Consider the following 12,961-nt stretch of genomic DNA (forward strand, 5'->3'; position numbering starts at 1 on the left):
TAGGTCTACTCTCTCCTCTTGTTCCTACGCTTTCTCCTCAACTGCGTGCTGGTCGGCCTGCCCAACAACTAGCTGTGATGAAATCTGAGTTGGCTGAGTCTCTTGCTCAAGAGCTTGCTGTTCTTCCTCTTGTGCTGCACCCTGCTCATGCTCTAAGGACTTCCTGAGTGCCCTTTCCTTTTCAAATCTCACATCACGCTTGATCACTGCCTTTCTGAGTGCTAGAATATATAACCTGTATGACTTAGATGTCTCACTATAGCCCATGTAAATGCCTTTTCTGCTGTGGGCTCCAGCTTCTTCTGGTTATCAGAAGACACATGGCAGTAAACAAGGCTGCCAAAGATCTAAAAGTAAGACACGTTAGGCTTCATGCTTGTGAAAGCCTCATCTAGTGTGACTCTTCCTGACACCCTGTGTGGACTCCTATTCTGCAAAAAGACTGTAGTGTTGCATGCCTTTGCCCAAAGAAACATAGGTAGCCCTTGGTCATGCAACATAGCCTTGGCTACTCCAATAATGCTTCGGTTCTTGCGCTCAACCACCCCATTCTGTTGAGGGTTATGAGGTGCGATGAGCTCTCTCCTGATGCCCTCCTTGGCACACAAGTCCCTGAAGGCGTTGGAGATGTACTCCCCACCATTGTTTGACCTCAACGCCTTGATCCTCCTACCAGTTTGGTTCTCCACCAAGGCTTTGAACTCCACGAATTTTGAGAAGACTTGATCTTCTTCTTCATGAAGAAGATCCAAGTCTTTCTCGTGTGGTCATCAATGAAGGTGACATACTGTATCTCATAAAGGATGGAGAGGAAAATGGTCTGCATACATTTGAATGTACCAACTCCAAGATGCCCTTGGCCTTGTTGTTTCTGTTGGAAAAGGATGACTTGGCATACTTGCCAAGTGTGCAACCCTTGCACATGTCATGCTGATCTACACTGTATTGTGGTAACCCTGTGGCAATCTCCCTCAAAATCTTCAGTGCTTCATGGTGTAAGTGACCCATATGTCTGTGTCAAAGCTCCCCAAGGTCACATCTATGTGCATTGATCTCGCTGCTACTTAAGGCCACTTCTATCTCAAATTGTAACCTGTAGAGGTTCTTCACTCTAAATCCAATTTGCTTCATGGCTCCCAAATTTAAGGGCTTGAGGAAGGCCTTTCCTCTGCCAAAGATAACCTCATAACCTTTGTTTTCCAAGTTTGAGACTGAAACAAGTTTTTTCTTCAACCCTAGGACATATATGCCATCTCTAAGGTAGAGAGGATTCCTGGACACCCTCTCAAACTTGACAGTACCCACGCCGTGTGCTTGGTACTTCAATCATCTCCCATCTCTCTATGAAACTGCATATCCTTCTCTGTCAACTGGCTAAAATATCCCTTGTTTCCGGTCATATGACAAGATGCTCAAATGACAATATACCACACACTGCTGGCCACTAAGCTTGCCATGCAAGCTATGAACGAAAACTCCTCAAATTGAGAAGTGAACTACTCCATCTCTGTTGTTGTTGCCACACGTTCCTTCTTAGATCCCTTCTTCCTGTTTGGACACTTGGTGGAATAATGCCAAACTGATGACAAGAGAAGCACTTCACTTCGTTGAGATCTTTCTTCTTCTTGCCTCTTGAACTGGACTCGACCCATCTTGGGTTTTTCTTGCCCTTGGCCTTGCCCCCTTTGCTAACTAAGGCAAAGTTTTCCTCTTCCTCAGTCTTCACATGAAACCCAAATATAGCTTGCTTCCGGATCTCCTCTTGCACACAGTCACTCCATAACCTCTCCCATCCTGGTAGGTTTTCTTTGCCACTAATAACATCAGTGAAATTTTTCTATGACTTGGGAAAACCCAACAGTGCAAAACTAACAAGGTCTTGTTTGAGATTGTTTCCCCAACCCTGGCTAACTCGTCCTTCACTTGAGTGAATCTGGTCACGTAAGAAATCATAATATCAGACTTAGTCATTTTGATATTTCTGAGTTTATCCTGAGTACTAGCTTCCTAGCTTCACTCATAGCCCGGTATAGCCTTGAGATAGCTATCCACATAGCCTGAGCTGTCTTCTTTCCCAAAAGGTGATGTATGATGTGATCCTTGACTCCTTCAAGGATTATTCGTTTGGCCTTTGCAATTTTCTTGTTATGCTGGGCCAGTTGCTGAGGATCTGTTGGACTCTTCACAAACTCCTTGCTTGTCCAAAACTACACCAATCCTCTCCTTGCAAGAACAGAAATTTGAGGCGCCATCAAGACAAACCTCAAATCTTAGCCCTAAATACACCATCCTGCTTGCTCGATCTGCTAAAAAAACCCTTGCATAGAGCCTGCTAAGAGAAAACCCTAGCGCAGGTCACATAACCAGAAACCCTAGTGCAACCTTGAAGTGAACAACATCCCCTTTCCTGTGTCTTTCACCTATTCTTGAGGAAAATAACATGCTTTCTAGTTTTGAATCAAAGACCTGCTTTGATACGATGTTAGCTTTCTAATACCCGATTGCTAATCTAATAAAAATTCTGCGATGAAGAAACTGAAAACTAAACTCCAAACACTTTTTCTCTGAGTATTCTAAAAAATAAAAGCAACGGAAAAATAAATTCATAGACACAAACACACAATAAATGATACACCAGAAATTACCTAGTAAACCCCAACTGGGGAAAACCTGCGAACTTGTGTGTTTTATTATTCTACTCCGCAAAAATCTCAAAAATTTATTACAAATACTAGGAAAAATTACCCTTCAATTTGCTGACCCTCAACACATTGTTTCGCATCTTTCTGACTAACTCAGCCTTTGCTTGTGCAACTGTATGGAATCGTATAGGCTATTCGGCCCCCTTAAGCAAGCTAACTTGGCCACTGGAAAGGATGCACGCTACTAGAGAAATGATTGAGGCTGTTCGACCTTTGTCTTTGCCCTAATGTGCTAAACTAGAAACCCTTCTTTGTTGAGCTAAAACACACAAGTCTCTAGTGCGTAATGATATACTAATTCTAGCCCTTCCTCTCTTTATAAATTTGACTTGGCCTTCCATCTTCCATGGACGACTGAGATTAAAACTCGATGGACGGTTCAGATCGATTCTATTTTTGATTATAGGAAAATTATAATTTTCCTAAGTCAAAATTAAGAGAAAGTAAAACTGTGCCATAACTTCACTTGTTGGTCCTGTTACTGCTCAAACTAGCAGGGGTCCTAAAAGGGGTTTCTAAAGGAACAATTGTTAGGTCAAGGGCAACAATGGAGCTTTAGCCCATTGTCACCTCCGCTAAGGCTCCCTACTCTTTACGGACTTTCACTAATGGGAGGAGACCTGATATGTAAGTAATCACCTATGAAGAGTAGATCAATGAAATGGATAGGAAGTGATTCCAATAACCCTTTCCTAGGAGAAACTCAAAATTAGTGCTCGCTTTCTTTGTAAGCAAGGTGTAGGGTTCTCTAGGAAAGGTTGATGAGGATTTGAGGGCTAGGTTTAGGGAATATGACTTGTAATGGAGTTTCTTAATCCTCAAAATCCTTATGGAATTTGGTTTCTCAAGTGATCTTTGAAGAATTATCTTCACAAGGTTGTGGGACCACACAGGACCAAGTGGACCCAAAATTAGGTAAATGAGATGGAATTTATCAACCAAGGGTGTGCTTGACTTAACTGAGGGGGAGAAAGGGATTAAAGGAGAATTTTTCTTTGAATATGATGCAATAATCCCAAGTAGGTCACTAGCCAAAGGAAATCTAGGGCAAGAAACGTTTACCGAGCTAGGGCTTGCAATATATCGAGATCCCACTGTCGGATTTGCTCCAAATTTAGAGGGCCTCTAGAGAAAACTCCAACGCAGTTGTGGACCAAAAATCGAAGTAATTGGATGGCTAACTTGTGAGATAAGTGATGCCCTAGGTGACCTATGTAGGATAGGCCTGGAAAGAAAGAGAAAAGGTAAAAATTATTCTTTAAAGTGATCACCAGTGGAAGACCAGTGCCTTGCTCTTTGGGAGAGATGGAGTCATGGATAAATTATGGTTTGGCTTGATTTCTACTTGTCAAGGAGGCCTAAAAGACAACTTCGTTTGGGAATTAGGGCTTAATGGAAGTAGCTTCAAGGTCATTTATACTTCATTCAACAATATTTGGTGACTTATCAAGAAAAGGATGTCTCTAGGAACATTCATTCATTCAAACATGGTCCAATCATGATACAACACTATTTAGAGATTCAATTTCCACAATTTCGTTCCAAGAAAAGCAACAAATTAACCCTAGAATAGCGAAAATCCCATAATCATGAATGCAACAACATAAATAGTCAAAATAGCATTAACATAGTACTTACATATAAGAAGAATATATCCAATCACCAAGATATGCCATTCATAGAAGCTCCAAGACAAAGAAGAATAACCAAACATCGAAATTCATCCATTCTTTCAAAAATCTCCTCCTCCAAAGAAATGTGAAATTCTCACAAGAGAAAATGATCAATCCAAGTGATGATACAAAATGAATTCATGTCTCTCCTATTTATACACTCATTAAGAGTTCGAATTACCTAACTTGAGCCTACATTAGCCCATCAACTAAAATAATGTGCAAATAACTATCTTTTGGTGACAAGCCCACCAAACTAGCTCATAAACAAAATAATAAGCCTCCCAAGAGGTCAAATAATCAATAATGCATGTCGTTGGGCTCTCTAAGAGGCCTGGTGAAGTCCATAAGTGCCAAAATGATGAATTGGACTTCCAAAAGTAATGGACAAGGGGTTGGCCCCTTGTTCTCCACATAATAAACTTGTGGTGCTCCCAATGGCTATGAGGGCACACAAGTGACCTCATGGGTCTCCAAGTGAGTTGAAGATGCTTGTAGTCCATCTGTAAGGGCTCAAATGATGGTGTAAGTGATGCCACATCAACATACAAGTCTTGGGTCATCTGCCAAGTGCATGGTACAACTGTGGGGTTGGTTGGGCAAAGGTGAACCAGTTGCATCTTCTTCGTTCAATAGATGAATGTCGAGCAATCTTTGAACATCTCTGGGGATCCATGGAGTGTTGTCTACTTCTGTGGAGGTCCATGGCTCTCAACACACATCCTACATGTGCGAATGTAGCCCTCTGGAAGATTAGGACCCTGTATAGAGAGACCAAACCCAAGATGGAGACCCCCTGCAATCCGGATTAAGATCCAATGCCTCCCTTAGCCTTCCAGTACAACAAGTCATCAAGTCAATCAAGTAAAAGAGCTTACAAACCATGGACAACAAGTGGGGACTTCATAATGGCATGCCCTTCCGTAATGGGCTTTGGCATGTGATAATGTCTTCAAGCTCCAAATGGGGTTAACTAAACATCCTATTAGGCGGTTTCTACTTCTAAAGGGGATAATATGTCCAAGGTGCATCCTTTAAAGGGTGGTGGCATGTGACAAAAAGATGAATGGAGCAGGGGATGAAAGGGGTAGCCCTGGGTCCTAAGTTGCACGAAACGTCGAAACATTTTGGAGTTTCCAAAATGGGTACGTTTAGAAACGTCACCTCCCAAAAATGGAAACGTCGACCAAAACGTCAGTGGAAACGTCATATATATATATATAAAGAAATAAGTGATAACACATTATCTTGCCAGAAAAAAGGGAATAAGACCCATATATGACAATTTAAAAGGAAAAAGAAGTCTATATTAACTCTAATATATGATTACATGATGGTCGAGTTTTGGCCTAGTTTCGGCCAAGTTTCGGAGTTTCGGGTATGGGTACGTCCTGAAACGCTGGGTTCTTTGAAGTTTCGTGCAACATAGCCTGGGTCACATGCTAGGGTACGAGGGTAGCTAATAAAGGGAAGCCCACACTTGGGTATATAATGTGTAGGAGGGAGAAATCGCGGTACATGAGGTGCCCCGACCTTGATTTTTCCACCCTTCTTTATATGCCTTTTGCTTTTTATGATTTTTCTTTAATCAACTGCTCGGGGATAAGAGCATGATGTGTGAGATATAGCAGTGGATACACCCTTAAGGTAGGGTGGTCATTGCCCACTAGGGGTTTGGACAACCATGGGTTCCTAAATGATAAAGTAGGCTCATCGAGGGCTTGTAGGAACCAAGGTGATGGCCATGATGATGGGGTAGAGCTCATGTATTGGCTTTTGCCCATGTGGTAAATGTGTTTGTCCTGACCATCTTTTGCATTTTGTGGTATTTTCTGTGTTGAATGTGGCCATTTATGCTTTTACTTTTCTTTTCAACTGCATCAACCTCTGGGGCATCATTCCAGGCCCAACCCAAGGTGCGGGCAAGGGGAGGGGGAAAGCTAACCCTAGGAGCTACTAGAGGAATGTGGGCCCAGGAGGGAGAAATGATGAATGGAGTTATAATGAGTGGAAAGGGGGCAATATATGTGGATGAGGGAGCGGGACCATGCAACCAAGATCAGGATTTCCCATGAAGTACCATCCCTAAATCCAAATGGTCAGTGAAAGGGATCCCACGGGACTAGAATCCAAGGTTAACCTCCAAAAGGTGTCTAGGGGACAAGAGCACAAACTTAGCCCATTCTTTCTGCTGAATCCCCCCCATTAATCCATGCGCAGAAGTATCCATGATAAACAAACTACAATACTCAATTACCAAATGACAAGGCATACCTTTAGGTTCGGGAGGCCCACCTTCAAACATACGATCATGGCATATGGGTGAGGGACCACATGGCTGGCTCAGGTGGCGAAGAAATGGCACAATGAGCTATTTGGTGGCTATTGGCTACCAGCTGAGGACCATCTTGGAGAATTTTTTTCGCCTAGGGATATCACCCACAAAATGGTGGGTAACAGGTCCGTCCACCAAATTTACCGCACTTTTAAATTTATCAGGATTCAGAACCCTTCCATCTCTAACTCCAATTAACATAATTGTCGTCTCTAATTAACGTATAATGATAATCCCTCTTTAATAAAACTAAATACTAGGTAAGTTAATAGTGAGTAGTGCATAAATGATTAGTCCTTTTTGGAGAAATACCTCAGTTGCAACAACTGCCCAATGTCATAGATGATATACAGCACAATGGAATCTAAAATCTAATGTGCATAGAGGTAGACTATAAATTGACTTTGGATCCAACATTAAAATTGAATATATTTTCTATTTAGAGTTGTATTGAATGCATTTGGGTTTAAATTTGAATTGAAGCTATGATGCTTATGTAATTTATCCTATCATTTGTGACTGTCATGGACTCTATTTTGTATTGCTTCCATATATGTTGGTGTAACTTCTGGTATTTTCTTGTACCAAATTGTTCGGTCGTTTTTTCACATATTTTTTGTCCTACCATATCTTGTTCCTATTTGTTTATTATATCAGTCCAGGTGCTTTGTGCACATACTAGAGCTTTCATCTTTTCTTTTGAAATGTCCAAGGGGAGGCTAAGCTTCTTGGATTAATGCCATAGTTTCTTAAAATGATCTATTCTTTGTAGAGCTAATAATTGTATATGGTCATTGGTGATGTGTAGGGTGTAGCTGCAGTTGGGAGCTTTTCAGTAGGCCTTGAAGTGGCAAGCAATGTCATATGCAAAAGGTTTTGATCTTTCTTCGGCCTTTCCCTAAGAATATGGGTTTTTGAGAAATTGAGGATATCTGATTTTTTTGAACTGCCTTTTTGAAAATAAACTTCACGAAAGTTCACATTAACAATTAGCAATAAATGGTAATGAATTCATTTAAAATGCAAAGAACCTTAATCATGAAGAAGATGGAAAACAATTGATGATATCATAGTATACCGATCATTTGGAAAAATTAGAAGACTATGACTCTCTACAAGAAACAAATACACTTTGATAGGAAGTCTTCCAATGCATATGCATCTGGTATATGATTCTACTTGTGTAAGGTATTATGGGTAGAGAAATTTACAATAAAAATTGCTTTTGTTTTCTTTTGTTCAGAATGAAGAAAAATTTATGTTTATAGTTATAAGTTATAACATTAAACCATATGTATGTTCTATAACATTGGATACAATTTTAGTTTTATCTTTTAACTTCTCTTTAGTTTTTAACATCACATCTTTATTACCACGATAGGGGTTGGGATATTTTTATTTTTATTTTTTTGTTTATCTTTATTATAATTAGAGTGAAAATTTTGTAAGAGTTGTTGAATATAGCTACCGATTGCATACATGCACTAGTGAATTGATATTTCTCTACTATTTAGTTGTAATGTTCTCTCCAAATTGATGGGTTGTTGGAGGACGAAATAGCCTATCCAACCCCGTAGGCTATAGTCTTGATAAAGGGGTTAAAACCCAATTTTTCTGATGTTGTGGCAACATTGTGCAAAAGTTGGATTGACTGGGGCAAAAAACCCAAAATTGGGGGTTGCACCCACAACCCCTCACATTTTGGAGCCCATGGAAAAATTTATAAATAGAAAAGAGTTGAGATCAAATTATCATCATGAATTGTGGATCAAAACATCTGTTTTCTTGAGTAGTGGCTTTGAGGGTTTTAAGACCCCTTTTCTTTAATTAATTTCGGTGGTGAAAGATTCAGCCCTAGTTACCTATCTTTATTTTCTATTTTGTTCTGGAAAACAGGGAAGTATCTTTTGTAGGATAGTGAAATTTCTTAGTGGGAACTCTCAGGAAAATACAAATAGAGATCATCCTGAAGCTGGTCAGATTTCTTGAAGCAGGCCGAAATCCTTTATGAGGCAAGAAGACTAATTTCTCTGAGGCAGCTGAAACCCCTCTGTGGCAGACATGACAAACTTTTCTGAGTAGGTTGAAATTCGTCTGAGGAACAAAATGTCTGAGGAAGGTCGAAAACCTCCTGTGGCAGATGTGAAGAGTTTCCTGAGACAAATTGATTTCCATGGAAGATAGAACTCTCATTGATTTGAAATTGGTTGCTGTCCTATTTTCTACTGAACTTTCCTGAAGCAACTCAGCTATATCCTGAAGTAGTTCTAGTACCCCTTTTGAGACAAGATCAGTGAAGTCTGTTTAGGTGTTTTGTAGCATTCCTGAAGTAGGTGTCTTCTACGAATTTATTGTAAGGGTTATTCTAAACTATAGACTGTATGTAGGATTTAATTGGAATAATGAATCTGGATCATTTGACAGATAATATTGGATTAAAGTATTTTGCTGTTTTTTGGGACAAATCAATTATGTCCATTGTGGCCTTCTTTCCACTTGCACATCTTGGACAAACTCCATTATGATTTACTTGAACCTCAGGCATTGCAGAAACCATCTTTCTTACCTTAGGCAAGGCTTTGTAATGAAGGTGTTGTAGTTCACATTGATGATTACTATCATGAACCAATGCTCGAATTGGTCTTCCATTGACTTTAAAAAGGTCTTCAATTCTTGATCCCAAAGTGAAGGCAACTGTCAAGCGAGATTCCATTGGCCAAGTAAGGACTGTTCCCTTTATGAAGGCAACTCTCATCCTTTGTCCGCCAAGGAAAATATAGATACAAGATTATTTTTCAATCCGGGTACATACAAAAGATCTTGTAGGTGTATAGTTTGACCAAAATCCAAATGAAATGAAACAGAACCAAACCCCTTCACAGGGTAAGTAGAATTGTCCCCCAGAATGATCTTCAAATTGGTCTCCCTCTCAACTAGGTTTGAGAGGACTTCACGATAACCAGCGAAGTGTCTAGAGGCCCCACTATCTACTAATTAGCTATCAAACGAATCCGGAGGAGATGAACTAGAAAGAGCATAAAGAAGAAAGTATGCAGATTGAGTGGCGGCTGCATTATTATCATATCTTAATTCCTTGATCTCTTTTGGGGACGATCGCTTTCTTCACTGGCAATAGTAGCATCTCTTCTTCTTCTATTGTTGAACCTGTTGTTGTGGTAGCCATGATTGTTATTGTAGGACCTAGGAGCATTTCCATTTTCTGGACAGTCTCGGGCAAAGTGACCATGCTGGTGGCATTTGAAACATTGAATTTTTGGTAATTTCCCTTTAGGTCTTCTATTGAAATTCTTGAATGTTGGTGCAGGCTTTCTTGAATTAGATGGTCCTCCTCTTCCTTTCCTCTTCTTGCCTTGAGCAACAAATGCAATGGGTTCTCCTTCTTCATGCTTTTGAATTCTCCCTCTAGAAATCATATTGTTCTCCTCTTGAGTGCACTTGCGCAATAGCTCATCAAATGAAGGGAACCTATCATTGTTTCTGATCGTGGTAATATATGTCTATCAAATCGGAGGAAGACCTCCAAGGCAGATTAGAACCAACTCTCTATCGGATGTAATCTCTCCAACAGGCAAAAGTTGATCCTTGAGTTGTGATATCCTCATGAAGTATGATTGAACAGTCTCCTCATTATTCACCTTGATGTCCTTCAGTTGATTCTTCAAAGAAAGAATATGGTTCAAGTTGTTGACTTCATACTTCCCAACCAACTTATCATACATTTCCTTGGATTTCTTCAATTTCGAAACATAAGTGATCAAATGGTCTCTCAAAGAATTAATAATAGTTTTATTAGCTTTGATATCAAATTTCTTGTACTTGGCTTGACAGTAGCAGAAGCATTGCCTGGAGGCTCAGGTACCTTGCCTCCAACTTATTCCATGACATCATTCTCCTCAAAAGTCAAATCAATCCTAGCTCTCCAAACAACATAGTTAGATGAGTCATTCAACTTTTCTTCAATCTTGAAGTATGAGGTAGTCATCTTGTCCAAGTCAAATGATCTTCAACAATGGATAAGATATTTTCAAAGGGTGATTGCTCTTGTCTCCTTAGGCTTGTCTTCACCCTATCTCTGGTACCACGTTAATTTTTCAATGTTCTATGCTGTAACAATCACTTTAACAATTTCTTCTTTCAGTAGCAATCACTTTTCCAATTCAATTTCAATCACCCAGTAATAGTAAGCAATTGTAGATAGAATAGTAAACAATATGCACAATAGAAGATATCCAAGATCAAATGAGACACAAATATTTAGGTCAAAAACAGGGGAAAAATCCCACAAGGGGGAATCCCAACTAGATTCTTCTTCTATTAAATGTTCATCAATTGTCCAGCAAAGAGATACATAGTCTAGGTACATTAACAACTAGTCAAAGGTCAAAGCATTGACCAACCAATTCAACCAACCAATATCCAATCAAATGAGTATAAAATTCAAATTTGGTCAAACAACAATTTTGCAATTTTCAATCAAATTCAACCACAGTCAATGCAACCCTAACTAGTCCTTGGTCAATGGTCAAAATTCAAATCAACTTCAAAAAATTCGGTCAGCTAGTCAAAGAACGTGACTTCTTCTGCTCGGTCAAACCTAGTCAAAACATTCTTCAAAACAACCTTCAAATTCGGTCAAAATTAATAGCTGACTTGTGGTCAACCCGAGCCTCAAAACTGTGGGTCAACTTTGGTCAAGGTGCACAAAGGATTTTGGTTAACGTCCCAATCAGCTCATCCTCCCTAAATAGATCCAAAAACTAATCAAACGAAGTCAAATCTCCTCAAGTCAACGTAGGTCAAACCATCCCAAAACAGAAGTCAAACTTGGTCAAATCAGATTGCCTCTCTCTCCTTCGCACGCGTGAGCTTGGACCTTGCAATTTCAGACCAAATTGAACCAATAGAAGATGAATGAATGTGCGATGTGATGGCTCCAAATGATATGTATTTATATGAGGTCTTGGTGGTTGAATTTCCTCTTCCAGGTTGACTTGTACTTTTTGTGTTGACTTTGAAAATAACATTTTTCCATGAGAAAAATAAAACTTTCCAAGGGAAATTAGGGTCTCCTTAGGGTATGTAGGACTTCTCCAAGGAGAGAATTGCTCCCTCGACTGCCAATTTTTAACAAAGAGTTCTTGTTAAGTTATACACGTTATAATATAATTGTGAAATTAGGGGGATTTTTCTCTTAGGATCAATTCCTATAGGGTCATCCACAATTTATGTAGAATGTTATCCAAGGAATTTGTTCTCAATTTGTTTTCACGACACTTTCAATCCATAATGGCATCCTTGTAAAGATGCTAGATGAATTCAAAGCAATATTGTAGAAGTTAGGGTATCCTTCCCATCGTCTAGGATCTATTTTGTGCATTGCTAGGGTGAAAATAGTAACAAAGAGGGGTTTATCAGGAGTGTTGGATGTAGATATTTTTTCAATATTTGTCAACTAGAAGGTGTTTGCTTACTATACCAACGTAGCAGAAATATAAAGTCTTATAGATCAATATCTATAGTTCCCTTATACCCAATCATGTTGCAAGTGATTGGTGATAAGGAGTCATATTTATTGAAATAATCATTTCTTAGGGTATCTCAAACGAGGAGTAGATGTTTATGAGAAAATAATTGAGGAACTATTGATAGATATCTTTGGTCCTTCTTCCTAAAGAAGGTGTTAGGAAATCAAAGTTGTCCCTTTTGCCAATACTAGATAAAGATTTGAGTGAATTTTATTTTTTGAATGAATTTACTATACCAACGTAGCAGAAATATAAAGTCTTATAGATCAATATCTAAAGTTCCCTTATGCCCAATCATGTTGCAAGTGATTGGTGATAAGGAGTCATATTTATTGAAATAATCATTTCTTAGGGTATCTCAAACGAGGAGTAGATGTTTATGAGAAAATAATTGAGGAACTATTGATAGATATCTTTGGTCCTTCTTCCTAAAGAAGGTGTTAGGAAATCAAAGTTGTCCCCTTTGCCAATACTGGATAAAGATTTGAGTGAATTTTATTTTTTGAATGAATTTTCTTTTTTTTTTCGCCAAAACATGTATGGATTTCTTTATCACTTATTTTGAACCTTGAATGTTAATGATAGAGTGACTTGAGGATTTGTAGCTATTTATTCTCATTATAATGTACTAGTATAATTTGATCACAAATGTGACATATTAACCCTGCATTACAACCTATTAAATAAATATTTTTGTTCTAGATT

General features: G+C 39.1%; 1 protein-coding gene across 1 annotated transcript in view; it reads left to right on the top strand.

The window, feature by feature from the left end:
- Positions 1–12,961, top strand: part of EMB2737 (embryo defective 2737) — a 390,042-nt gene that overhangs the window by 31,264 nt on the left and 345,817 nt on the right. The window contains exon 2 of the mRNA XM_089378363.1: positions 7,519–7,583. Within this exon, the coding sequence (XP_089234489.1) occupies positions 7,519–7,583 (65 nt within the window). The remainder of the gene's footprint in view (positions 1–7,518; positions 7,584–12,961) is intronic.

The sequence above is a fragment of the Pinus tabuliformis genome, chromosome J (genome assembly GCF_031772625.1).
Source record: "Pinus tabuliformis cultivar Carrire ecotype Pingquan chromosome J, CPIR1, whole genome shotgun sequence".
NCBI lineage: Eukaryota > Viridiplantae > Streptophyta > Pinopsida > Pinales > Pinaceae > Pinus > Pinus tabuliformis.